The sequence below is a fragment of the Dioszegia hungarica genome (assembly GCF_025882075.1).
Source record: "Dioszegia hungarica strain PDD-24b-2 chromosome Unknown MKK02contig_25, whole genome shotgun sequence".
Classification (NCBI taxonomy): domain Eukaryota; kingdom Fungi; phylum Basidiomycota; class Tremellomycetes; order Tremellales; family Bulleribasidiaceae; genus Dioszegia; species Dioszegia hungarica.
Genome location: NW_026515779.1, coordinates 1,278,410 through 1,304,023, shown reverse-complemented (window position 1 = coordinate 1,304,023; position 25,614 = coordinate 1,278,410). Strand labels below are relative to the sequence as shown.

The 25,614-nt window shown below is 57.3% G+C and overlaps 8 protein-coding genes across 8 annotated transcripts; 3 read left to right on the top strand and 5 right to left on the bottom strand.

Moving 5' to 3' along the window:
- Positions 1 to 159: 159 nt before the first annotated feature.
- On the bottom strand, positions 160 to 4,011 carry MKK02DRAFT_30440 (RNA dependent RNA polymerase-domain-containing protein; the record flags this gene model as incomplete). Its single annotated transcript, XM_053088046.1, has 9 exons — positions 160 to 720; positions 774 to 954; positions 1,010 to 1,082; positions 1,133 to 1,785; positions 1,833 to 2,496; positions 2,545 to 2,705; positions 2,755 to 2,797; positions 2,845 to 3,920; positions 3,995 to 4,011. 9 exons carry the CDS (start codon positions 4,009 to 4,011, stop codon positions 160 to 162), a joined length of 3,429 nt encoding a protein of 1,142 aa, XP_052942464.1.
- Positions 4,012 to 5,100: 1,089 nt separating this feature from the next.
- Positions 5,101 to 5,796, top strand: MKK02DRAFT_30439 (uncharacterized protein; the record flags this gene model as incomplete). The annotated part of the gene is made up of 4 exons (XM_053088045.1): positions 5,101 to 5,154; positions 5,200 to 5,359; positions 5,409 to 5,554; positions 5,602 to 5,796. 4 exons carry the CDS (start codon positions 5,101 to 5,103, stop codon positions 5,794 to 5,796), a joined length of 555 nt encoding a protein of 184 aa, XP_052942463.1.
- A 224-nt stretch (positions 5,797 to 6,020) lies between these two features.
- On the bottom strand, positions 6,021 to 11,865 carry MKK02DRAFT_40994 (P-loop containing nucleoside triphosphate hydrolase protein; the record flags this gene model as incomplete). Its single annotated transcript, XM_053091369.1, has 32 exons — positions 6,021 to 6,143; positions 6,193 to 6,273; positions 6,321 to 6,448; positions 6,492 to 6,658; positions 6,692 to 6,750; positions 6,796 to 7,116; positions 7,176 to 7,222; positions 7,269 to 7,359; positions 7,581 to 7,598; positions 7,646 to 7,729; positions 7,778 to 7,873; positions 7,931 to 8,021; positions 8,078 to 8,129; positions 8,186 to 8,216; positions 8,273 to 8,386; positions 8,434 to 8,462; positions 8,515 to 8,869; positions 8,916 to 9,210; positions 9,263 to 9,413; positions 9,453 to 9,572; positions 9,626 to 9,923; positions 9,959 to 9,981; positions 10,038 to 10,184; positions 10,233 to 10,478; positions 10,530 to 10,557; positions 10,614 to 10,724; positions 10,774 to 10,852; positions 10,903 to 10,931; positions 10,986 to 11,227; positions 11,282 to 11,561; positions 11,627 to 11,664; positions 11,709 to 11,865. The coding sequence occupies 32 exons, from the start codon at positions 11,863 to 11,865 to the stop codon at positions 6,021 to 6,023; spliced, it is 4,131 nt and encodes a 1,376-aa protein (XP_052942462.1).
- A 247-nt stretch (positions 11,866 to 12,112) lies between these two features.
- On the bottom strand, positions 12,113 to 12,530 carry MKK02DRAFT_30437 (uncharacterized protein; the record flags this gene model as incomplete). The annotated part of the gene is made up of 2 exons (XM_053088044.1): positions 12,113 to 12,239; positions 12,289 to 12,530. The coding sequence occupies 2 exons, from the start codon at positions 12,528 to 12,530 to the stop codon at positions 12,113 to 12,115; spliced, it is 369 nt and encodes a 122-aa protein (XP_052942461.1).
- A 598-nt stretch (positions 12,531 to 13,128) lies between these two features.
- On the bottom strand, positions 13,129 to 14,703 carry MKK02DRAFT_30436 (Alpha/Beta hydrolase protein; the record flags this gene model as incomplete). The annotated part of the gene is made up of 9 exons (XM_053088043.1): positions 13,129 to 13,193; positions 13,246 to 13,383; positions 13,435 to 13,521; positions 13,571 to 13,644; positions 13,695 to 13,917; positions 13,962 to 14,132; positions 14,178 to 14,264; positions 14,310 to 14,488; positions 14,537 to 14,703. 9 exons carry the CDS (start codon positions 14,701 to 14,703, stop codon positions 13,129 to 13,131), a joined length of 1,191 nt encoding a protein of 396 aa, XP_052942460.1.
- Positions 14,704 to 15,957: 1,254 nt separating this feature from the next.
- Positions 15,958 to 17,489, top strand: MKK02DRAFT_40992 (histidine phosphatase superfamily; the record flags this gene model as incomplete). Its single annotated transcript, XM_053091368.1, has 8 exons — positions 15,958 to 16,071; positions 16,192 to 16,257; positions 16,306 to 16,426; positions 16,480 to 16,532; positions 16,588 to 16,751; positions 16,804 to 16,939; positions 16,994 to 17,156; positions 17,221 to 17,489. 8 exons carry the CDS (start codon positions 15,958 to 15,960, stop codon positions 17,487 to 17,489), a joined length of 1,086 nt encoding a protein of 361 aa, XP_052942459.1.
- A 791-nt stretch (positions 17,490 to 18,280) lies between these two features.
- Positions 18,281 to 19,370, top strand: MKK02DRAFT_40991 (uncharacterized protein; the record flags this gene model as incomplete). Its single annotated transcript, XM_053091367.1, has 3 exons — positions 18,281 to 18,369; positions 18,449 to 18,803; positions 19,017 to 19,370. 3 exons carry the CDS (start codon positions 18,281 to 18,283, stop codon positions 19,368 to 19,370), a joined length of 798 nt encoding a protein of 265 aa, XP_052942458.1.
- A 423-nt stretch (positions 19,371 to 19,793) lies between these two features.
- Positions 19,794 to 25,260, bottom strand: MKK02DRAFT_20411 (P-loop containing nucleoside triphosphate hydrolase protein; the record flags this gene model as incomplete). Its single annotated transcript, XM_053086251.1, has 8 exons — positions 19,794 to 20,987; positions 21,035 to 21,722; positions 21,767 to 23,904; positions 23,937 to 24,040; positions 24,085 to 24,572; positions 24,627 to 24,811; positions 24,863 to 25,124; positions 25,178 to 25,260. The coding sequence occupies 8 exons, from the start codon at positions 25,258 to 25,260 to the stop codon at positions 19,794 to 19,796; spliced, it is 5,142 nt and encodes a 1,713-aa protein (XP_052942457.1).
- Between the last annotated feature and the right edge of the window lie 354 nt (positions 25,261 to 25,614).

The window sequence follows — 25,614 nt, the reverse complement described above, 5'->3', positions numbered from 1 at the left end:
CTTCGGCCTGCTCGTGTTCCACGCTTCTTCTCTGACCGTCATATACCCCTCTCCGCCCATCTTGGCCCTCAGTGAACACGCCGTGATATAGTCCATATCAAATCTATTCATCAGCCCTTTCTTCTCGACCATTCCGAGCCATTCAAGCAAAGGTTCGACTCACACAAACACCTGTTTCGGCTGGAAACTTACCACTTCCGCCCCACTCGAGACCTTCAACTCCCTCACCCACTCCTCCCCCAGTCCCATGACGCACAGCGCACCCAGATCTTTCAACCCCACTTCATCCCTCCACACCCTCGCCAATTCCCTCATATTCCCCTGCCGGATCCGCCGCTCCAGCTTGCGCGTTTCATCCGTCTCGGGCGCATAAGGTGTCGTTTTTCGGCGGGGCGTCATGGGTGTCGGCGGGGCAGCGACCGCATTGCCGACAATGACGGCCAACCGGGCGCGGTATTGTTCCAGAATAGAGTCGGGGGGTGTTCGACCGGAATTGACATCTTCCCAGATGGTATAGCATGCCTTGACGTGCGCTTGGAGGAGGGCGAGTTGGCGTGTGCTCTCTGGGTGAGGAGAGGCGGCGACGTACGCCTCAAGACCGAGGATACGGCCAGAGAGGGCTTTGTGGTCGGGCATGTCGTTCCGCGAGCCCGAGAACTCGGGGAAGGACGCGAGGACAGAGTTGATGCGTTCTTTGCCAATCTCGTATAGCTTGTCCATCTATCGTGTGAGCTGAGTTGTGCTGACTCATAAAAGAGCACCTGACAACTCACCACATACTGCCCCAGTCCGTGAGGCCGCTTGATCTCCCTAGTCGACCTGGGCCCATTGAACGCCTTGCCCTTCTTGACGCAACGCCACTCGACCTCGCCGTCGTACTCGTCCGCGTCACGCTTGAAGACATCCTCTCGGACTTGAAGACCGGACTTTCGAGCATCGAGAACTAGACCAGACCTGGCGGAGTCAGCTTTTACTCATCCTGCGTGCAGTTAAGCGCAAAGCAGCTCACATGCGGCCCAGTCGGACTGTAGCGGGATGAGAGACCCCGAGGGTGTACTGAGCATTCCCATGCCAGTCCGAGTCTGTCCAAGTCAGCTTGACAGCCCATATCACCACGAACTCAGCAGCTCACATTTCGCCGTCAACACATCCCCTCCCAGCCCAGCCAACAGGTACCTCTGCAGATTGACCACCCTGTCTTCTTCCCCCTTTCCCTCCAACCCCTCCAAGACTTCCGTACCCGTCACCGTCGTCTTTTCAAAATTCGCCTCAATGAACCCCGGCTCCGCCACCGCCCCCGCCTCATCCGCATTCTGAAACGGCCCCACCAATCCCGGGTCCCAATACAGCGTCACCGTATCCCCATCATAATCCCCTCCTGACAGATCCGACGCGGGTGATCTGGCGCACAATGCCGCATTGGCAGACATGACAATCACGTTTGGGAGATGCGCCAGTTCCGGCCGGTACACCGCCACCATCTTTTTGATGTCGGTGGGCAATTTGCACGGGACGCGAAGGGCGAGGACGGGACCGAGGAGACACCATGAGGGCTGTTGAGTCGCCGGGTCAATGATGAGTTGCTCGTCGGTGCAGATGTGGATCTCGTTCGGTGCGAGAATACCGAGAGGGTCGGGGACGATGAATGCGGATAAGGATTGGGGGACGGGCAGGCGGAACCGGTTGACGATAGTCTCGCATTGGAGCTTGACGAGCGATCGAAGTTTTCCGGCGGTGTAGGCGGATTGAGTGGGGTGGAACCCAGCGCAGAGGGGATTGTATAGGCTGACGAGTCAGCTTGCAGCCTGCCACAGACTTCTCAGCTGACTCACGCTTCGGCGATAGAGTATGGCTGCCCGCTGACTGGGCAAACATCATAGTTCGACAAAGCCTCCGAATGCGCCTTTAGCGCCAATGGCATATCCACCGCCGACAACCCCATCACGTCCTTCTCCTCCTCGTCCACGTCCTTCCACGTCAACCCCGCCACCTTCTGACTCTTCCCCTGATTCTTGCACTCGCGCTTCTTGGCATCCTGCCCCACCCCTCCTAACCTATACACATTCTCCCTCACTCGCCGCGCTGCATCCGCCTCGCTCTCGCCGGTTTGCGGGGTCGGTGCGAACGCGACTTTGAGCTCGTCCAGGACGTTCTCTTGCAGCTTGACAAAGACCGATTTGGGTACACCGCGGTCGACGAGGATAGGCATGGGCTCGGCGGATAGGCCGACGCCGACCTTGAGAGACGTCCATCGGACGAGGTTGAGGGTGAAGTGGGAGGTATCGCCGGCGTGTCGAGGGTGGACGAGGGCCTTCATGAGGGATGGGCGGAGAGCGATGTCGATGCCGGGGTACTGCTTCTCTTGCTCTTCGGTCATGACGATGAGCATGCCCTTGGAGCCGCCGAACCGGATCTGGATGGCGGAGGGATGACCGCAGGGCGGGGTGGACCCGTTCCGTGAGAGGAAGATGTACACCTGACGAGCAACATGTCGGGCTGTGAGTTCAGCTCAGTACGCTGTCGAAAAGCGCGAAGTAAGCTTACACATGAGACCGCAGCCATCGGTGAGTATCTCTTCGGTCGCTGGGTTGGCGGGATTTGGCGCAGAGGATGACACGACATCTGGGATGACTGTAACCGCCTTTGGATCCACGCTCATGATGGGGACCGAATCTGTGAAGAAGATCTGTAGACGAGAGCCCCACCTGTTTGTCAGCTTTAGGAGACCTCGATCCTGCCAGTGAGATAGCTGACTTGGCGATAGCTTGTCCGGGCTTTTGCTCCAGCGCATTGAAGCCTACTGTATCAGTCTCCTGATTCTCACAGAGATTCAAGTCAACGTACGATCCAATATCTGCGCAAAAGATAGAGCCTGCCCAATCTCCGGCCGGCTCGCAAACATCTTCGGCAGCACATCATTCGTTTCGACCGCATAAACTCGCTGACCATCCGGATGCGCCCAGAGCGCCCGGAACGGCCTTCCGAGCACCACCAGGACCGTCCCTTCCAGCAGCTCCCTCAGCTGCGCTTGACTCGCCTTGGGCGGTATCTTGAGGGTGATGACTCGACCAGGACCGAGCTCCCGTGCGATCCTGGAGGATTTCCCGGGCATTTGTGGCGGATCGAGGAAAGCGAGGAAAGAAGGCTTCTTTGCAGCCTGCGCTTTCGAGGCGATTCCGAGCGGATTGGAGAGGTCATCCTGCGGGCCCGCGCCCCGCCGGGCTGGTGTCTTGGGATCGACAGGTGAGGTGGGTTTGATATCTGGCGGTCGGATCCAGGGGGCAGATTCGTCCGGCCGAGGGTTCTTGGACCGAGCGCCATAGTGGTCGATAAGCACCGCGTAGGAGATTTTGCCGCCGTATGGACGTTCCCCTATCGGCACCTCCTTTCCTTTGCCTTTCCTAGCCCGGCTCAGCTCCTCCTCTTCCCGATCCACCTCGTGCCTCAAACGCCGGGCTGCATCGTTCTGCCCATACTTCTTTGCAATCTCCGCCGCTTCCGTGTCCCCCTTCTTGGTGCAGATTTCCTCTAGCAATGGAGCTATCTTGGCGGACGCAATCTCGGTCGGGCCGTCGAGCGATCCGAGTTGGTCCAGCCGGATATCATCGTACGAAAGACCGCAGAGGTTGAGGGCGTACTCCAGCTCCCATTGTGTATGGAAGCGGATATCGTGGTTGAACGCGAAGGCCTGATAGGGATTCTGGGGAGTGACGAGGAGGTACCGCTCGGCCTCGGCTCGGGGTGGGAGGGGGACCCATCGGTCGGTCTGAACGTCCGGTACAGTGGTGAACTTGGGGATGGGGGATGTCGAGCGTGACTTTTTGGCTTCGCGGGGGAGTTTGGATATCAAGAGAGGGGGAGGGAGGGGACCGAGTCGAGAAGCGCGGGATGGAGCCGAGGTGGACGCGACTGCTCGGAAGCTTTTGGTCAGAGGGGATTCAAAGGATTCGCCTCGTCGCTTGGTGGGGGATGTCTGTCGGGCTGGAGCGCTGACAGCGGCTTTGCGGTCATAGTCAGAAGTGAAGACTGGGTCGTCAGCTCAGATCGACCTGGTTCGGAGAAGAGGAGCTTACCATCACAAACTTCGTCCGGCTCTTCGGTAGCTACCCTCTTCCTCCCCTGCGACTCCCTATCTGCCTGACGCAGCGACTGACTCAATGAGTCGAGATCATACGCCGCTACCTCCTTCTCCGCCGCGTCTATCGCCGCTTCCATCCTCCACCGAAAGTCCAGCAAGGGACCGACGGTCCGCCGAAGCCCCTTGATCGGGGCCGGCCGGGGCTGTGATGTCGAGTCGGCGCGTTCCGCCTCCGATTTGGCAAAAGTGATGAATTGATCCGTGTACGTCTTTGAGAACTTGACGAGCGAGACATGGACGCGCAGAGCGGTATCTGAGGTCTCGACCGCGACTCCGAATTTCAGACCAACGTTGATGTTGTGCAAGATAACCCACTGTTTGTTAGCTGATGAGCGGCGTCGAGTGATGAGCGGCTCTCACAGCTGCCTGAAGCGGAGGGACCGGTTTAGCCTCCACCGAGGTAGCTCCCGTCATGATCAAGATAAGATAGAGCCAAGATAGGAGTAGGATGCAGTGTGAAACCAGAAATCAAGAAATCATGAGGCAGGCTGATGATAGCCGCGGAAACGCTCGGATGCCTCCTCGTGTAGAGCTGGGTCTACTTGACTACAGGTGCAGTCAGAAGCGTATCCTCTGCGCTCATGGCGCTTCGAATGCACGGACCGCTTGTGCTAGAGGGAGTATGGGAAGGAGGAGGTTCAATTGATTGAGCTTGACATCAGCGCTCAGCGCTCAGCGCTCAGCTTGCGCGCTATCTCGGGAACGCGACTGATTTCGGACTGCTTACCTCAGCATTTCCGATGTCATTTCGGATGTCACGTGACTGTCGGCGACCACCGCCCAAGAGTTGCCGGAATTACGCGTTACGGTTCAGATCTCGCTTATGATGTCATCATCACGCAGCGCGTCATACCCTCTCTGAGCGCAGCTCTGCGGTATACTAGAACAAACCCCCTTCCCTTGCATCAAGCTTCATCTCTCTCATCCATCCTTTTCCATTCACAGACAGACACTCAGCAGATATGTCCGCAATCCGCTCAGCAACCAGGGTAGCCACTCGGTCCATCAAGCCCACCGTGAGTCACGCCTCCGCTACTTGCTTGAACCCAGCTGACTCTCAGATCGCTCGCCGCAGCGCCAGCACCATCCCCCCTCCTCCCCCTGCTGGAGGTGTCCGACCGGTCGTGGTCAACACTCCCGGACCCAATGTGCCGCCACCCCCACTGGGCTCCGCGCCCCCTCCCCCTCCCCCTCCTCCCCCACCACCATCGGGAGGTGGATGTGAGTCTACTCTCTTCCTCAGAGCCGGGGTACACGCTGACGATCTCAGCGGGACTGATGTACGCTGCCATCGCTGCCGCCGCCGTCGGTCTCGGCTACTACTTCCTCGCCGGTGAGAGCAAGGAGGACCTCAAGGCCAAGGCAGACAAGATGAAGGGCAAGGCCGACAACATGCTCGGCAAGGTCGAGGGCAAGGTAAGCTCTTGCTTACTTCTGGGGTCGGGATGGCGCTGACCGTTCAGGCTCACGAGCTGTCCGGCAAGGCCCAGGGCGCGTACGAGGAGGCCAAGGGCGACGCCAAGTCCAAGTTTGCTGAGCTCAAGGGCGACGCACGGGGCACGTTCGAGTCGGCAAAGGGTGATGCCAAGTCGGCTTACTACGAGGCCAAGGGCGATGTTAAGTCGGCTGCCGCTGATGCTGAGAGGCGCGTCAGATAGTTGGATGGTCGTAGGAAGTAAACATCGAGCAGCATGTATACTATACAATACTGCCCCACCCGCCCCTTCATGCCCGGACACAACTCACTCGCCGCTTACGCTCCGGCTGCTGACCGATAGCTATCTCGAACCAGTAAGTATACTGCAAATATACACATTCTGCACACTGCCCATCTATCCACGGCGTACAATACAAGAGCAGGTGTCCTCTCGCGCCCAATCTATCAAGCAGACTTCACTGCGTCCGCCTGGATCCGAACAAGGTCATCCCGGGTAATCTGCTTGGTATCGCAGAGGGATCTGAAGATGGAGTCGGGACGATCAAAGAGGATGAGGGGACTGTCGAACTATCCTCATCAGCTGATTGTCTAGCTCAATTTAAGACTCTTGGCTCACCTTGGCTACCACTCCAGCATCCATGACGAGGATCCGATCATAGTACGCCACCGTTTGCAGACGATGCGCAATCGAGATGAGCTGTCGACTCGTGAGCTGTATGCCCGCTACTGGATGAGACTACTGACCGTGACGTGGGAGAACTCTGATTGAATGATTCGCTGAATCAAGGCATCCGTCTCTGGGTCGACAGAGGAAGTGGCTTCGTCCAAAACCAAGATCTTGCATCCCCGAACAAGCGCTCTCATCAGTGCCACTGATGATCAGTCCTATTGCGCATAGATCTGAATAGTACTCACACAGCTGGCGTTCCCCGGCACTGAAATTCGCCCCCTCTGCCTGAACGTCCGTCTCGAGTCTGAACTTGTCGCGCAGACTGCTCGAGGCGGCGGTATTGGCTGAAATGAGCGCGAGCGCGTTGTTGAGGTCGGCATCAGACTTCAGACCGGCCGGATCGATATTCTCGCTATGGGTCAGAGAGGCATCGGCGGATACTCACCGGACAGATCCGGCAAAGAGGAAGCTTTCTTGCGGGATGATGGAGAGTCTCGACCGGAGCTGCCTTCTCAGCTCATATACCTTGTATAGTATCGCACAACTCACAGTCTCCAGTCCAAGCGCGGCGATATCTTGGTCGTCGATGCAGATCTTGCCCTCCACAAGCTCGACGGTGCGATACAGAGCCTGGACCAGACTGCTCTTCCCGGCGCCTGTCCTGCCGATGATTCCGACTTTCTCTCCTGGGCGAATCTCGGAATTGAGACCTTTGAGGACCAGCGGTAACTCCGGACGATATCGCAGCTGGAAGTTGTCGAATGTGATGGTACCTTTGCTCGGCCACTGGGCAACGATTGGGTCGGTTGATCGGATAGACTCTCCCTCGCTCTCCAGTTTGGTGTAGTGTCCGACTCGCTCAACATTGTTCTGCAAGTCAGCGGAGATCATCTACCGGGACCAAGATTGACGGATGATTTGCCACTCACCATTTCTTGCTCCACTTGAGCGACATTGGGGATGAGATCTTGCAATACTGTTTACTTGTCAGCTGATCCAGGTGCCAGGCAGAGGTCACTCACCAAACGCGGCAGTCATGACATAGGTGAGAACGATGCCGAACCGGTAGGGGTCCGACTCGTCGCGGGTGGCAACACCGAAGATCGCAACCGCCTAAGGATCAGGTCAGTGGAAAATCATGCGCCCGAACAGTAGGACATACCCAAACAAGCAGCTGGCCGCCGCAGGCGATGCGAATGTAAAGCCAGCTTGTATGCCAGCTTGGCCTCATCTATCTTTTAGCCGGGGAAACACACCAGTTCATGCTCCACTGTTTGCAGAGGTCAGCTACTGCCGCAAGGGCTGCGAGAGGCATGCCGCGAGTCACAACTCACCCTGATCGCGGCCAATTTCTACATGATCAGTTATGACATCCGTCTACAAACATTGAAAAACTTACGCTCTGCTCATCCAAGGAGCTCTGCATCTGTAGCTGGAATCGAGCCTGCTTGCGGAACGCCTTGATGATTGCCAGACCAGCGTACTAGGGGCTGAGCGGGTCACAATCCAGCAGGACGCGAGCTGAACGTACCTGTTCCCCTATATTCCCAAATACAAAGCTGCGCATCACTGATTCGACTCGATTGATTTCACGACTTGTCTTCGAGTAAAAGACGATGGTGATGATCTGCGAAAAGCGGTCAGATATACCTTTCATAGATGTTGAGTTACCACTGGAACTCACTGTGAACAGGACAACCGGAATGAACGCCAGTCCAAGCCAGGGGTAGACGTAAACGACCAGCGCAAAAGTCCCAACCATGCTCAGTGAGTTGCTACAATTTCAGTCGGGGACGTTATTTGCTGAGCAAATCGCTGCTGCCCTACTCACGTTATACAGTGCCAGGTGACATCCGCCAGCCAGTAGTCCATAGTATACACATCTGAAGGTCAGTGTCCGCCTTGTGATGTATTATAGAGGGATGAGCGGTCTTCTCACCGCCTGAAAGCCGGCTGATGATTCTTCCGGTCTGGTCAATCAATCAGCTCTGATACAGGTTTATGATGCCTGGTCTCGTGAACGTACCGGGGTACGATCATGCCAGCCCGCCGGGCACCGCAGCACCCCCTGCCAAGCTTTCCCGAACATGCTGAAAGATGCGTGTAAAGCAAGTACGGCGAAGAGGCACGTGCTCAAAAACTGTATTTGTCAGCGCCGACTGACAGGCAAAGTATGGCGCCACTCACTAGACATAGAGCAAACATAAGTCCGATCCCTGTGATCTCAGCACTGTACCGCAGAAAGGAGGCGCTAAAGGAGACGCTCACCAGCATAGACACCCATATAAGCTCCCCTGGAGAGGTTGCTGAATCGGTTTCCGCCCCACCAACCCAGCCAGAGGATGTTGGCGATGGAGGCTATCTGGGCAATAACAAACAGCATGCCGAGCAAAAGCACCAGACTCCAGTGACCCATGTTGGCGACCCAAAGACCGTACGTCGAGAGGGCGACAGCACCGGTCTCGCGATCCTCCTCCATATGGAGCGCATCCCCTTCTTTGTCCGCAGACGCACCAGCTGTCTTCTGGACTTCGTCGATGGCGTCATCTTCTTCCTCCTTGGTAGTCTTGGACCCATACTCGTTGACCAGCGATCGGAAAGGACCGTCAATCATCATCAGATCCTACCTCGTCAGTCCGAGTGGGACCAGTGGATACTTTCAAGCCTACCTGATACGATCCCTGCTGCACGATCTGACCCACTTCGCCATCCCCCTGCATCATGAGTATCATGTCAGCCAGAGGTAGTACATCCAGGTGGTGAGTGACCAGTATGCGAGTCCGGCCAGCCAAGGGACCGCTGAGGATGCACTTGTGGAGGATGTGCTGCCCGACCTGTGCGTCCACAGCCGAAAGAGGATCGTCAAGAAGGACAACATCAGTATCTTCGTATGCCGCACGGGCCACGCAGATGCGCTGCCTTTGGCCGCCCGACAGCGTGATTCCTCGCTCGCCGATCTTGGTCCTGTGACTATCAGCAATCTACCTCGCTGCCGCTACCTTCTTGTGAGACATACAGATCACCCTCGTCCAGCTTTTCCAGATAAACACTGAGACAGCAGGCCTCCACCACCGCGGCGACCCGATCCAGATCGACGTGCGAGCGTTCGGCCGAGAAGGTGATGTTCTCGGGAATGGTCCCGGACTGTACCCAAGCATGCTGAGGGACTTGCCATCAGCTTATCGGTTATAGTTGTCGGAACATACCGTAGCTGATTGAACCACCGAAAGTGATCTGCCCCGAGACCTTTCGCACCTCATTGATCATGGATCCGAGCAGAGTCGATTTCCCGGCGCCCACTCGACCCACAATGCAGACCAATGCACCTGTCGAGAGTCAGTAACAGCTTCTATTGCGCGCACCGGGGAAGATGACTCACCGTGCGGGATATCGAGGTTCACATCTTTCAGTATGAAAGGCTCCTTGACACTCTCATTCTTCTCCGCCGTTGAACCCAGAGCGCCCAGGTCGATCTGGCTGGAGATTGGCGTACTGAGAGGCGATTTCAGACGTTTCTTCAAGTCCTCGAGCTTTGCGCCGAGATTGACCGCCCCCCGGACCGCTCTCTCGTCCGCGTGCCCCTGCGTTCGGGTGGTCTCGTACTGGAAACTTCCTTTGACGGAGACCGCGTAGGGTAGGTCCCGCTCGATGTTCATGTCGTCAGCTTGCTCTTCTGCCTGACTTGTCAGCTACATCTACAAAGCGGGCATACCTGAAGTAAAGTCCCAATCCGGCCTGTAAATCGGATCAGCCGTCATTCGATGAGCTGAGACGTTGTCGTCCAGACCTACGTGCAGAGATCAGGGCGTTAGCAGCGGCAGCGATGATCCGCGGGAACCATGCGATGGGCGCGCGCATGATGGTGAGGAATTGCAGGGAGGTGAAGAGCTTCCCGGCATCGAGAGGGTTTCCGGCGGCTGCGAAGACAATGAAAGCACCTGACAGTCAGATCTGGTACTAGGTAAGGAGCGGGTGCGTTCACTCACATACTGCGGCTACCGTGGGGATGAAGAACATGAAAGATCTGCTGATCGAGTTCATCAGCGTGATGCGCCGCATGACCTTCAGCTCTTCTTTTCGCTTCTCAGCGACTTTGAGGCCGAAGAGGGTCTCGTACGCATAGAGCTTGATGGTGCGAATATTGCCCACGACCTCCGTCAGCAAGGAAACACGCTGGTCCATGATGCCTTGGTGCTCATTGCGGTATTTAAGGAACCGGCCGAGAGCGAAAACTCCATTCGTCAGCATATGCTGTGCTCTCTAAGAACCAGAATATAAAGTACCTTGAACCGGGCCTGAGGCAGCAAGGATCTGAGCACTTCAGCGCGGACTCTCAGCGACATAAGCGCAAAAGCTGCTCCACTTACAGCCAAGGCGACCAGTGCTGAATAGCCCAGTTGCCAGATCAAGAGACCACACCCAACGATCAATTGCGGAATGAGCGCAGCCATGATGACTTGGTCTGCTACGGACCGTTCCTATGCATATCAGCATGTGACAAACACCTAGATCATATCGGAAACTCACAATTGTGGTTGAGTCAGATGTGACTAAGGCGTTGATCTGCCCCTGGGGAGAGTCTTGGCGGGCTTTGCTGGACAGGCGCCTGCAGTCAGCAGGATGTGCAAGCCGCAAACACCACAATAAGCTACCCACATTGTCTTCCGCGAGATCAAATCAATCACCTGAATGATCAGCACACTCTCACAAACGCTGACAAGCAGGCAGGCGAGACTTACCGCTCCCCGCAGGCTCAGACCCAATAGTCCGAAACGTTGCTCCCCGTGCGCTCTGAAGACTGAGCTGACGATGAGCATGACTAGTAAGGCGACGCAGATGCCAAAGGAGAATCCAAGTGTGTGGGGAGGGATCAGATCTTGGACAGACTGGCCTGATCCGAGAGCATCCCTGTATGCTTTGGCTCGCGTGAACTCATCGATCAGTACCTTGGACAGGAGCGGTGCCGCAATTTGCAGCATGACTCCAGTCATCAGCAAATGTGCTTGCAGATTGAGAAAGTCCGAGGGGTACTCACATGATGTCAAGACGAGAGCAATCGCTTTCATGACGTCAAGTCTTCCTGTCAAGAACAATGCCCGCCAGAGACTCTGATCGTACACCTGGCCGCCCTCCAGTGCGTAGCGACCAGATTCGATCTTATTGGATGTGCGCTTGCCGTACTTTGACTTGCTGTCCTCTATGGGAGACTCGAGTGCGTTGGAATCAGCGACAGGGGCATCTTTCAGCCGGTAGCCCTTCGTCCGTTTCGACGGTGGGAGGCGGGACTGGAAGTATTCTTGCAGTCGGTCAGCCACCTGAGCGCAGTCAGCGAGGTGGTCTGAATCCTGAGCAAAACACAGAGTACGGGCAGCGAGCTTACCGGCTTTGCGCGCAGAAAATCCTCGAGGTCCCACACATCTGTCTGTCAGCCAAGTCCTCGTCTGGGCGACACACGGACGTACCGGTCGCTTGTAGAGGCCTGGAGTATCCCAGCTTGAGGATTGGGGCGACCCAGAAGAAGAAGATGCGAGAAAGGGGGTTGACTCGCTTGCGGGGAACCGCCTCGCCCCCGAAGACAGCCGATGGAGCGGGAGCGGGGTGGTAGAGGGGGACTCGCATTGTCGCCAATATGTATGGGGGGCTGAGGTGCTGGCACTGTAAATGGGTGAAGGTCCGATGAGTAGGGTAGTGAGGGAATTTATCAGCTGGAGGGGAAAGAGATGTAGAGTAAGGTGGGTGGTCTCTCCTTGGCCACCTATATACCCTCCGCCCTTCGAGTCGAGTCGACCTTTCGACCCCGCTGCACAGGTCTCTCCTTTCATGCTCGATAGGCGCCATCAGATCTCCAGGTGTTTCACAAGTCGACTCAGTACCCGCCGCTTCCTTTCTTATCTTTTCGAAGCTTGAAACCAGACGAGCAAAGCCACCAAGGGGGTCTCTCGACAAAGGAGGCTGCAGAAGGACGTGCAGAAGCGGTCAACGACGCATCGAGTCTATACGTGTCAGCGTGCGGCAGTTTGCGGACGTCAATGGCCTCGTAACCTGGGTTGGGGTGCGGCTCGTGGGGCGATCGGACGATGAATTGAGTTTTGATCCAGAGATGAAGGTAGACCGGTGCGGTCCGCTGGGTGACCGATGCTCCGTCGGATTGTGGATGGAATCACATGTCGGACCATGTAGGCGCAACCTTGTCCCATATTACCGATATTCGGAATGACCGAAGCGATGGGCGGAAGCGGGCGAAGACGGATACCTGCGACCTCGAGCTTTACGCGTCTAGCCATATCTACGAGGCCGCAGAGATACCCGCTGGCGTCGTTGCCGTCCCCGCTCGGTCATGATCGGTCGAGGAGCAGAGGAAGGAGGCGGAGGTTCTGGGCCAGGACCTGCAGAGGGTGATGCGGCTTGACAGTGGAATGGCGGATGTTGTGCGCTGGTACCCCAGGCAGGACGCCCCACTATGTCCATGTTGCGGCTCATTGCCGCCGCCCTAGGTACTTTGGAGCAGAGGTCTGGGAAGGAAGGGCTGAAGGGTTTGGAGATATTTTCGAAGGGAAGGGACGGAGGTTTGGGAAGGGTCTTGGAGTTGAGGGATGGAGGGTTTGAAGAGGGTCTTTAAGTGGAGGGATGGAGGGTCTGGAGAGGAAGGTGCCGACGGTCCACACTATTCACGTCCACGAGAGAATCACCGGCGGTGAGTTGATCCAGCTTTGGATCAGGGACAATGCTGACCAAGCTCAGCCATCCGCCATCACTATGTTGGCGCTGAATGTATTCATAATATGGCCTATGAGATGAACACGATTATACGATGATTGTTCTTTCCTGTCTTCTTCTTCTGCTTCTGATCCACCTCTTTCCCCGAGATCAGAGTGACACGTACTAGTTGAGTCCGACCTTCTGCACGAACCCAATGATCTGCTGGTACGCAGTGTAGGCAGTGGTGTCTATCTTGTCAGCGTCATACGTGACTGGGATACACAGGCAAGAATGACTCACGGAAGTTGATACCGTGAGCAGTGTCCTTGACGACATAAGTGCTGAAGTTGGCACTCGGGACCGAAGGGAAGGATGCGCGGGCAGTGTCGAGCTGGGTCTGGCCGGCGCCGAGGGAGGTGACGGAGCAGTTGGCGGCGCCTGCAAGTCAGCTTGGACTAGCCCAGGAAGAGGGGATGGGAGATGACTCACAGAACGGCGCATCGTAATCACCGGTGATGATGAAGGTGGGTCGGGTGTAGCTGGTTCTGTTGAGGGCGTAAGGTCCGCCGATGGAGTCTGCGAGTCAGCACTAGGCATGAGATCAGAGAGAAAGGGGGACACCCACTTTGCTGGCCGAGAGTGTATTCGCCCTTGGTGGTGGTGAACTGGTCCAGCGCAGCCTGGGTATAGTTGGGGTAGCTGCATGTCAGCTACAGCTACCAGGCCCAGCGCAGAGATAGGTCACTTACTGGAAGAAGCCAAGCTGGTCGTTGCTGACGGTCGGGGTGATGACGTAGCTGTTGGGGAGCGAGGCGAAACGCGCGGGGTAGGCGACGCTGGCGATGGTGCTCATGAAGCCAGCGAGTCCGAGGGGACCCATGGTGACATTGGAGGTGAAGCCAGTGAGGACGAGAGCGTCAAAGACGGTAGGTGCGACCGAGGCGATACCTGCCATCATGATGGAACCGTACGCTGCTGGTCAGCCAGGCTCACGCCGACCAGAAGGTAAAGCTTACAGTGACCAACACCGACGATCTTGTTGAAAGCTCCGAGGTCGCTGAGCTGGCCAGCACGGAGCATCCGGCTGATGACAGCAGACTGAGCGATCTCGTAGTTGATCTGGACGGTCTGGAGTCCGTCAGGGTGGGCAGAGCGGCCGACGCCGAGACGATCGTAGGCCAGAGTGGCTGATGGTCATTGATGTCCTCCTCGACCTCAGAGATGAGACTCACCCCATCCAGCGGCTGCGGCAGACTCAGCGAAGGAGTTGCGGCCGTTGTCCAGCCTGACGTTCCAGTAGCCAGCGTTACCAACGAGACCTGCATGTCAGCTCGGTCATGACGAAGGGGAGAGGGCAGACTTACCGTGGTGAGCTTGGAAGATACCGCGAGGAGCGCCGTTGGTGGGAGCGCAGTACTCGAACCACATGCTGTAGGTCCCAGAGACGTTGCGCATGGGTGCAGCAGCGAGCATGGCCGCAACGTTGGATCCGGCACGGAACTGCGAGATGGATGACTCGACGAGGACCTGTTGGTTGGCGGGCCTGCAGGTCAGCTCACGACTCTCCACATACGGGGTCAAGACCACTCACGCTCCACCGGTGACAGCGTTATAGTCGTAGTTCATCGCCGAGGCAGTGATGTCGGCGTAGAAGCTCCTGCAGACAGCTGCTCCGCCATTGTTGCGCTTGACCTCGGTGACGGGTGAGGCGACGACGGCGGTAGCTGCGATGAGCGGAAGGAGAGCTGAGACGAACATAGTGATGGCTGATGGGATGGTGTTGAGGGATAAGTCTGGGCAGGGGGAGCTCCAACGGCGGTCCTTATACCATTTCGGCGGGTAATGGGGAGGACTGAGACAGCTCGCCTGAATCAGCTTAGCCGGGTTATACGTAACGCCTTCCCGATCAATGATGCATGACCGCGCTAGAACCGTTGCCGATGCCGGCGATTATGGCAAGACCTCCACTCTACACATACCTTTGAGTGGCTGCCTGGAGCTGCCCGGAACGCGCACAGTCGGTGCCTTGCCAGTGCCACATGCTCGGGCCCTCCTGCGTCGCCCTCTGGCGTTTTTAGACCGCCGCGATCCGCTTCTGTCCGCTCGACTCCGAGGCCGATGGGGAGAGGCTGACGGGCGTCGCAAGGCGTCGTCAAGGCGTTCCTTGGACCTTGATAATTGATAGCCCGATTAGAGCAGGATGTCGAGAGCGGGTGGAAGAGATTCGTTACCCCGGGTCAGACCCCGGACTCGTCAGATCGATAAGATAATACATGCTGACACTATGACGTCAGTGAGTGCTCGGACCGCTTGCGCACAAATTCATCGCCCGCCTTCCACAACGGGGCCTGACTGAGTCAGTGATTCGTGAGGAATAGCTCGTGCTCATGATCAGAGACCTACCTCCGACCACGACAATGATGAATAGACCCACGGTCTGTATACACACGAGTAACGCATATCCACCAAAGCCCCTCGAGTTTCAGATGCTCAACTCTGAAACGCGCCTGCCCCGTGCGCAGCGGAAGCTAATTTCTCGTCCACTCCGGCCGGGGGTCCCCTTTGAAACGTGCTGCCTATCTGATATGCCCACCCACGTCCTCTACCGCACACACTCCATCTCCTCGATTACGTCCGCCGCCCAGTCCGCACACTGAGCCTATTCGTCCATCTCCGCGACGTGCACGAGGAGCGGTAGTCACCGTGTTCAACTAGCTCACCCGCTCACCCGTGTTTCAACCCCGCACTGAGGGCGATCAGAAAGGCAGGTACACCTGTCAGGCACGAGGCGTCGAAAGGGAGGGACCAGGTCAGGCCTGTCAGGTGATAGCAGTACCCGAGGCGAGCGCAAAAAATCGGTCCGCTATATAGGAGTCGGCGGCATCTACCCTCTCGAACTCTACCCGGCCCCTATCTATCTAACGACTCGACTCCGCGATCAGCTCGATCACCAAATCCTTCAACCCCGCGCGTCCCACCTTGACTGCAACTAAACCGTCACGTCCAGCCGATATGACCGTGACTATGATGGATCTTGGCGATCGACCCGCTGTCGCGGCTGTCAAAGCCGGCGGACCATCATCGGACCCAGGAGTGCTCTGTCCACCCCAGAAGTTCGACTACAAGGTATGTTTGGTCCCCCTGTGCGCTGATCTGCATTTTTCATTCTCACCTCACGACGCCCCACGCGGCTTACTCCCTCTTGTCTCCCACCGCGGACATTTTGACCAGTGGCTGACGCTATAGATCGTCAAGGGCTTCTTTGTTCAGAACGACCCATCCATCCCTCGCGTAGCATTTGAGCCCACCCTCGTGAGCTTCCTCAGTGCTTGTCATCGAGTACAGCGGCTGACAACTTAGCTTGAGCGAAACTTTGGACTGGTCGATACCTCGCCTGAACGCTGGGCGAACCTCGACCGTGATGTCAAGCGGTTACAAGCGGACGCCGAGGATGGCGTGCAGTACAAGGTGTTCTTCCTAGGTGAGCTGATTTGATCGCACGTGACTGGCGACGGGCATCTAGCTGACGAGTAGGTCGTCATGGTCAAGGATGGCACAATGCCGCAGTAGACGTTATCGGCGTAGATGTGAGCTGTCTTGATCATGCTGACGGTTTGACGTGGGGATAAGCTGACAAAGCAGCCATGGGAGGCGTACTGGACCTTTCAATACGGCAACGACGAGTTCACCTGGGGACCCGACCCGGAGCTCACTCCCGAGGGGATCAGACAAGCAAGAGAGGTCTGCAAGGTGTGGAAGCGGGAGAAGGAGTTCGGCGCGCCTGTCGACAAGGAGCGGATGAAGTGGTCAGTGCTGTCTCCGAACTTCTCGTGTCGCCGAGCTGTAGCTGACAGTCAGGTATGTCTCGCCATTGACGCGTACGGGTCAGACCATGCAAGAGAGCTTTCAAGAGCTCTTGACGGGTGTTCCGGAGGTATGGGAGGACTGGAGGGAGATCTACGGAAGTCATACTTGTGATCTGAGGTCCACTCGGGTATGCCCCATCCCTCGGTAATCGTCCAAGTAAGGGAGGTCGCTGATCCCTCAGACACAAATCGCCGAGCGATTCCCAACCTTCATGATCGAGAAGGGCTTCGCCGAAGAGGATCCCCTCTGGACGGCCGACTATCGCGAGACGGACAAGGAGATGCAGATAAGGTCGAGAAGGGCATTTGATCGGGTGTTCAGCGAAGGAGGGGCGGAAGAGCTGTGTAAGTCCCAAGTCCGCTTGAGAGTCGGTCACCTCAGCTTGAGGAGATATGGCTGACCCCATAGATGTCTCGATCACCTCTCACTCGGCTATCCTGCGGAACGTCCTCGCTGTCCTCGGTCATGGTCCATACCCTCTCCAAACGGGCGAGATGATCCCGGTCGTCATCAAGGCCACGCCAGTCAAGCAGGAGCAGAAAGTCAACGGAAGGAGTGGGACGAACGGGACGAACGGTCCTGCCGACACGAACAGTAACGGGGTGAATGGTCATGCGGTCAACGGTCAAGCCGGCTCGAACGGTCATGCCTACACCAATGGCGTCAACGGTCACTAGGGTATGGGAGCGGGTTGGCAGAGGAGAAAGACGGCCGGTGAAGACGGGGCAGAGGCGGAACGGGCAGATTCGAGGGGTAGTCAGGTACTGGATGACAAGGGAAAAGGGGATCTCATACTATCGCTGGCTCGGTACAACATCTCTCATATCATCAAAAGCCATCATAGGCAGTACACATCACTACATGCATTTCTAGGACCTTGACAGCTACACAGCAAGGGAGGGCAGGGTATAGTAGCAAGGTATGCATTGCAGACTGGATCTGACTGCCAAGCCACCTCCACACCGGTTGCCGATAAGACCGAAGAAGAGGCGCCGCGGGGACCCATGGCACGAGGATCGTCATGCAGCCATGTCTTGGATCTCTCTTGTCACATTCATCTTGAGTCTTGACTCAATAGCACCGCGGCGATACCGCGCACCTCATTCGACAGCCTGACGTTGATCGTTTGCATAAATAGCAGGACTGTGTCCTACACCACCTCGGCCTGAACACTCAACGGTCGAGATCGAAAATCCTCTGGATCCCAAGATCTCTCGGCTGCCCTCGGCCTCGTGCCTCGTGCCTCGCCCTCGCTCAAAGGACCTTTGGATCCATCGGCGTTTCAATCTGACACGCCCGGGTCATTATCGTCGATCCGAACAAAGGAAACGATCTGCGAGTGGAGCTCTGCCGGGCTTGAGCATCGCGAGAGGAGGCGAGAAAATCAGCTCGTGCTGCTTTCTGGCGTCATCCATCGGTCCTCACTTCAGCGTCTATCTGGGAGATATCATATCTGAGCTTCATCACCATGTCGAGCTCAGCGTCCTCAGTGGTGTCCGCCTCCCCTTCCTCCTCTCCCTCGCCCTTTACCAACAGTAACCAGAACAGCAGCGGAATGTACGTTCCTCTTTCCCTTCGTCCAGTTCGCCCCTCCCCCATGTACCCCTCCGTCGCTTAATTCCTCGCTAACGAACAGCTCGTCCTCCCTCTACCTATTCACCTTCCTCATCACCGTCCTCGTCCTGGGCGCCATATCCGGCATCCTCCTCTTCCGCGCCTACTACGTGCGACGCCGCTATCAGGCCCAGGTCGAAGAGGCGATCCGCAATAATCAGCCGGTGCCTGTGCAGGCGGCGCGGGCGCTGGGGCTTTGGAGGCCCGAGAGGGGCAGAGGGGGAAGAGGGGGAAAGCCAGAAGAGAGGTTGGGGCCGATGCCGGGCATGTGGGAGGTGGAGATGGTTTTGGATAGGAAGGCGGGGGATGTGGCGACGGAGAGCAGAGATCGGGATGGTGGCGGAGATAGGGGGCTGAGAAAGTGGGACGAGTTTACGGTGAGTCGCAGGACCGGGTCAGCGAATTCGGGGTCGGACGGTGGAGGTATTGTGGGTCCGATCTGCAGGATTCAGCGAGAGAAGAAGCATTGATGCTGGAGCCTGGAGGGGAGGGGTCGCTCCATACGCCGTCTTCTCCTCCCTTCATCTTTCTGTACCGTCGAGTGACCGCTTGCGCCATGACTCCTCCATATAGTCCAGGCTGATCTCCAGCCCGTCTCCGTCGTCCACTTCCCCTCCAACCCAGACCCGGAACCCTTCATACCCCAATACATAATCCCCCCACCCACCACCCGCCGCTTCACCCCTTCCTGGGTACCTACACGGCGTCCCTTACCGCGCATAGCCGTCCTCCCCGAACAAACCCTCGCCAATATACCGAGGGCCGGACCAAAATATACCATCCCGCCTGCAGGGGAAGAAGTGACTGTGGGGGTGTTGATCGCGTTACCGTTCGAAGAAAAGGCGGGGAATCCGTGGGAGAGAAAAGACGATGATGGGGAGGGAGAAGTAGAAGGAGAGGTTCCGCAGGTGCTGTTAGGGGTCGTAGCGGTCAGAACAGAATGAACGTCCGGAGCCAGGTCGAGATGATCAGTATTGTAGAGTATATTCTGGATACGTATGTATCGGAACCTAGCATACATACAAGATGGTCTCATTCAGGGCACTACTTCTACCTCTGCAATGTCCTACTTCATCTTCAATGGCGACGTCTCCGGTTCAAGCTGACTCAGAAGTTCTTTGAGCTTCTGTACATCCTCCGTCCGCGGCATGCCTGAGTGGCTCGGTAAGAGCTTGGTCTGCGAGTTCTGAAGATCTTCCATGGCCAGCCAGCTGTGCGTGTTAGCTTTCCTCCTCACCGTCCCTCGGTTCCGGGCGATGCAGCTCACTGGTCAAGTTGTGTACGTAGTGATTTCGCCTTTAGCCGGAAGTGCGAGTACATCGCCTGTTCATCTATATGGTCAGCTAACCTATCTCTCATTCAGCTAGTCAAGGCAACTCACAAGGAAATGTAACCTTCCCATCCGGTCCCACCTCTCCCTCACCAGACTCCAACTCCCTCATCCGGCCATACAAAAACTCCTTCTCCTCCCTCTCATCTTCGAGCTGATTCCGCAGCCCATTGATCTCCGTCTCGAGTTGTCGTACCCGCTTCATATCCGGACCGGGACTGGGGTAATTGGCGTTCGACTGGCTCAGACTGGAATTGTGCCGGCGGGACGGGGTGAGGGGCTGCGAGTCAAGCTTCCGGAGTTGCTCCGACATGTCCTTCCCAAGTGCGTCGTGCGACTTTTCGAGGCCGCGCAAGAGGTCCGCACGGGAAGGTGTGCCGGGAGCGATGGGGGCAGGGAGGTTCTCCTTGGGCGGGTGACGGAGGGTTCGGTGGAGATCCGCGAGTTCCGCTTGGAGCTTTTGGTTATGCGCCAAAGTCGTCTCGTGCGTGTGTTTGAGGCGCGCATAGTCGTCCTCTTTCCGAGCGAGCTTGGCATCCGCCGAAGTCGACGAGAACCCCGACCCGCCTGGACGAGATGACGCCAGCGTCTTGGTGGACAACTGTCTCCGATAATCCGCCACATCCACCTCCAGACTCGCCACCTTTGCTTCGGCCGCCTTCCGTCCCCTCCTCTCCTCCTCATACGTCGCCGTCAATTCCTTTTCTTCCGGCGACATCGATACGCGCGCCTTTCTAGCCTCCTTGCTCTTGCTCACCCGAGCCACCTCGACTTGCCGCTGCAAGTCCTCCATATCCCCCTGCAGACGGTTCCGCTGCGCCTCGAGATTCTTCAGCAACCCATTGAGCCGCCGGTTCTCGCCCACCTGCTCATGCAGCTGCTTCTCGGCATACTTCTTGGCCGACTCGAGGACGTGCACGTGCTCCACGATCGTCTTGTTTTCGCGGGACCGGAGGAGAGCGATCTCCTTGTCCCGCTCCTTGATGTCGCCGGTGAAACGGAGTATTTCCCGTTCTGCCTCCGAGACGGCGTTCCGGAACTCGGCGAGCTCGAGCTGAGAGTGTAGGAGTTGCTGCTCAAAGTGTTGCCGCTTCGCCGACTCATCGACGAGCTGCCGGGAGGTCGAGTCCATCCGCTGAACCCAATCCGCCTTCTCGGTTTCGATCTCCAGTACCGCATCTTCGAGATTCTCGTACTCGATTTGCTTCTGGTTGAGCTGTTTCGAGAGTTGCTAATCTGTCAGCTAGCTGCTCGCTGGATATTCGAGTACCAACTCACATCTCTTGCCCCTTCTGCTCCCTTCAACTTCCTCTCCACATCCCCGAGACTCTCCCTCACCCGCTTCAAATCCGCCTCCACCGCCCTCTTCTCCCCATCTGCACGCTCCATCCGCCCCTGCAGACTTTGCATCTCCTTCTCTCGGCCCTCCAGCGCCGCCTTGGTCGCCTTCAGGTCCCGATCCGCCGCCTTCCAGTTCCCCATAATCCCATCAAAGTCCACGCGCAGCTTATTGCTCAACTGCTGACTCTGCTCCCGCTGGCTCTCCAGCGCATTCTGAGCAGCCGTCACCTGCTCCCTTAGCCGAGCCATCTCGGCCTCGCGGGACCGGTCCGCCTCTTGCCGCTTGCTATCCTCGGATGACTTGGCGGCCATGACTTTGCGAAGGTCATCCAGCTCCTTCTCAAGCTTTTGACGGGCCGAGGCATCGACAGCCTTCTCTCGATCCCGAGCAGCGAGGTCGGATGTGAGGGTCTCGATGCGATTTCTGAGTGTGGACTGGGCCTGGTCGGCGATTTGCTGAGCCTTCGCACCGGCTCCGAGCTTGGCTTCCAGATCGGCAATGTCGCGCTGCTTTGACGAGACAGCTGCCTCGTGTCGCTTGATCTGCTGGAGAAGGTCATCCTGTTGGAGTCTGGCCCGCCGGATCTCCTCGTTGAGAGTTGATACCTGTGTACTGCCAGATTCCCTGCTGGATCAGCTAGGTCTACTGTCACGGGAGGATGAACTCACGCCTTGCCCTTCTCCAGCTGCAGTCTCTTCTCCGCCTCGGCCAGACCCAGATCCGCCCTCTCCTTAACCCTCCGCATCGCCTCTTCCTTCTGCGTCACTTCCCGCCGGAGACCCTCAACCACCCCCTCCAGCCCCTTCCTCTCGCTCTCCATCTTCCCGAGCACCCCTGAGCGCTCCTTCGTTTCCTTGAGCAGCTCCCCTTCTCTTGCCCGCCACGCCTTGCCCTCCTTCTCCAGCAATTCCATCTGCTTGACCAGCTGGTCATACTCATGCTGTACCGCCGAGAGCTTCTCCCTTGCCTTCTCCGCCGCTAAAATCGCAGCCTCCCTATCGCGATCTAGCACGTCCACATCCGTCTCGAGATTCTTGATTGTCTCTTCCAGCTCCGCCTCCCTCTTTTTGCTCCGCTCCAGCATCCTATCCTTGTCCACTCCCAACTGCCTTTCAGACGAAAGCTCCACCTCGACCTTCTCCTTGGCGAGCACCAACTGTGCCTTGAGATCCTCCAGCCTCTTCTTCTCAATGACATCCCGCTCCGCCCGCTCCTTGGCCATCGCCAGCTCGGCCTGCTTCTTGACGAGCTCCCCGTCTGTTCTTGTCGCAGCGAGGAGTGGCCGGACCTTGACGTACAGGCTCCACCAAGGCCAGTCCCGGAGCTGGATGTACACGCGCGCGTTCCGCTGTATCGTTCGGACCGCCTGCGCCCGGCCGATGAGCTTGAGTATGCGACGGCGGGCGACATACATCCGCGCAGCCGACTGAAAACGGCGAAACACATCCGTGAGGAGGTTGTCCCGCCTCTCCTCCAGATCCGCCAGCACGCCGGCTTTGAAGAAGATCTTGGTCGCTCCGATCTTGTAAAAGTCCTTTTCGATCTCGAGGGCGTTGGCGATCTTTTCCGCCGCTTTCCGGCCGTCCATGTACCCCTTGGGGATGACGCCGGGGGTGAGGACCTCATACCGCGTGCGGAACTCGGCAAAGGAGTGTCGATTGGGGTATCCGAGCCGGGCGATACGGATACCCTCGAGGACACCATTACACCGTAATTGGTCGAGGACGAGGTTGACCTCGACCTTGCCCGCCTTCTTTTCGCTATTGGGGACGATACACCGGACGAAATGTGGCTGAGTCGCTCCGAGTTGCGTCATGAGTTGACCGAGTTGCTCCTTGTGTCGTTGTCCGACCGTCCGGAACGCTCCCCGCTTCACCTTCTTGACCATCCCCGTCGCCTCCTTGTCCTCCGCATACTCCGAGAACAACGCAGCTACTGCCGGTATCTCCGAGACCGCCAACAACCGCGCCACCGCATCATTGATGGGGTCCTTGTTCTTCTCCAACCACCCTTCCGTGCGATACTCGACATCCCCCGCATAGTGCTTGACGACGAATCCGGTGCCGAAGCGCGTGTGCCGGATCTTGGCCGAACCGGGATGAGCATCCTTGCTCCCGCGTGGCGGATCCCAGATCTGCTGCACCTTCTCCGTAAAGGTAAGATCCGTCGCGCGAGGCATGATGCACTCCTCATCTAAGCACGCGAGGATACCGACCGGCTGACTCGACTCGATCAGCTCAATGGTGGGTTGGAGGTCGAGACCGAAATTGACATAGTCCCAGTCGATCCCTTCACGAGTGTACTCCTCCTGTTCGAGGGTGAACATATGAAAGTTGAAGAATTGCTGGAGCCGCTCGTTGGTAAAGTTGATGAGGAGCTGCTCGTAGCTGTTCTCCTCGAAGATTTCGAATCCGGCGATATCGAGAACGCCGATCGAGAGGGCTTTGGCGCTGGGTCGATCGAGGGCCTGGTTGATCCGTCCCACCATCCATCCGAATGACTTCTCGTACATGAACTTGCACAGCGCCGCCAGCTCATCCTCCGCCTGCTTCTTGGTCCGGGCCTGCGTGACCCACTCCCGTCCAGCGCGGACTTTGGGCGAAAGTACCGCCCGAGTAAAGTCCTTGACGGGGATGGCGAGGAGGTGGCAGATCTTGTCGGCGGTGGATTGGGAAGTGGGAGGGAGGAAGGCTTGGTCCGAGGAGGAGCCGGTGAGGACGAGATTACCGATGTGGAGAATGACCGCCAGGACTCGGAAGAGCTCGAATTGCTCGGTAGTCGAGAAGCCGACTACGCCCATCGCTTCCTGCTTGTCAGTCGAGTCAAGTAAGGGCTTACCTTGAGCAGTCTCCATTCCTCCAAATCGTCCACCCCGTCAATCTCCTTTCTGCTCCCCTTTAAGAACGCGTACTGATCCGGTCCACCTTCCAACAGCAGTTTGTCTGGGAATCAGCTTCGCCCTATACAAGTGTAGAAGCTGACTCACCGACAAGCTTGGCCTCCTTCGCTCCCCTCAGCAACTGATAGAACACATGGAAGCTCCTCTCCCCTGGCGCCCGTCTCGTCACCCTACTCTTCTCCAGCAGATACCAATCGATATTCGCTCCAGCGATCGCGCCACTCGGATTGAAGAAGATCCGAATGAACTTTCCGAACCGGGACGAATTGTTGTTCCGCATCGTCTGGGCATTTCCAAATGCCTCGAGAACCGGATTGGCCTGCAGGATCTGGCGTTCGAGGAGTCCGAGAGCAGAGTTGGTGGATGCGATGGAGAAAAGGTCGATCTCCTCGGCTTCCTTGCCTTTGAAGGAAGAAGAGCGCGGGAGACCGGACATGGGTGCTTTGGAGGTGAGGGATGATGAGGATGAGGAAGCGGGGATGGCGGACGCCGGGGGAACTGTGGCGGTGGCGATGGCAGCGAGATATTGAATAACCTTCTTGGTGTTCTCGGTCTTTCCAGCTCCAGACTCTCCCCTAGGTGGTCAGCTCAGAGATCGTCAAGCGCAGCTCGCAGACGGCTTAGCTCACGTGATAAGGATCGACTGGCTTTCCCTTTCTTCCCCTATCTGCTGCCATGCCCGCTCGGCCACCGCAAAGATATGCGGCGGATTCTCTTCCCTCCGTTTCGTCCGGTACTGAGCAATCACTCGAGGGGTGTAGATCGGGAGGTTCCGGTAGGGATTGAGGGAGATCAAGAAGAGCCCAGAGTATGTCTGTCAAGTCAGCTGAAGGTTCATCGTGATAGTCAACCAAGACAAGCTCACATATATGCTACCCCCGCCATAGCGCATCTTCAAGTTATTGATAACGCTCGCCTCATTCAGATGCGTCAAGTCGGCGATATCGTCTACCGCATCGAATTGGGGAGGGTTCATAGGCGCCAGGGAGAAGAAGGGGACCGTGCGGGTCTCGTTGGACGAGGAGACGACGACTTCGGCCGTCGCGTTTGGGTCTGACTCGGACTTGGGAGGCGTCTTGATCCATCCTGCGAGGAAGCCGTCCGCTGTGTCGGGTATCCATACTCGTCTGACGTGTCAGCTTGACTCGGAGCAGCAGTCCTCTGGCTAGCGAAAGTTCACCTCTTCTCGTTGAACTCGGCCTGAGCCGCAGCGGTAGTAGCCGCATCCTTTGTCGAGCGGCGCAGCAGCTTCTCCGGATCCATGTTGACGAAGGCTGTCGGCAGGGGCGATGAGCTGAAACGAAGGCAGAGTGATAGCGATGAGAGGAAGTCGAGTGGCAAAGAAGAGAGAGAGAGAGGCCCGAGCGGATTTGTTTACGTTTGTCGGAATGCGATTCGGAATGCTTCGCAAGCGAGGAATCGTTCTTCCGATCCTATAGGATCGATTCGCGATCGTTCTAGCCGCCGCAGATCTTGGATCCCGCAACAGAGTCGGAGTCTGTAGGCGAGTATAGTGGTAAAAGCTGAATAGGCAACCCCTTTCTTGCTGCTCGTCATATGGGGTTCGCGATGAATGCGCGACGCGCCGGGTTTGGTCCCGTCATCTCAAACAAGGTC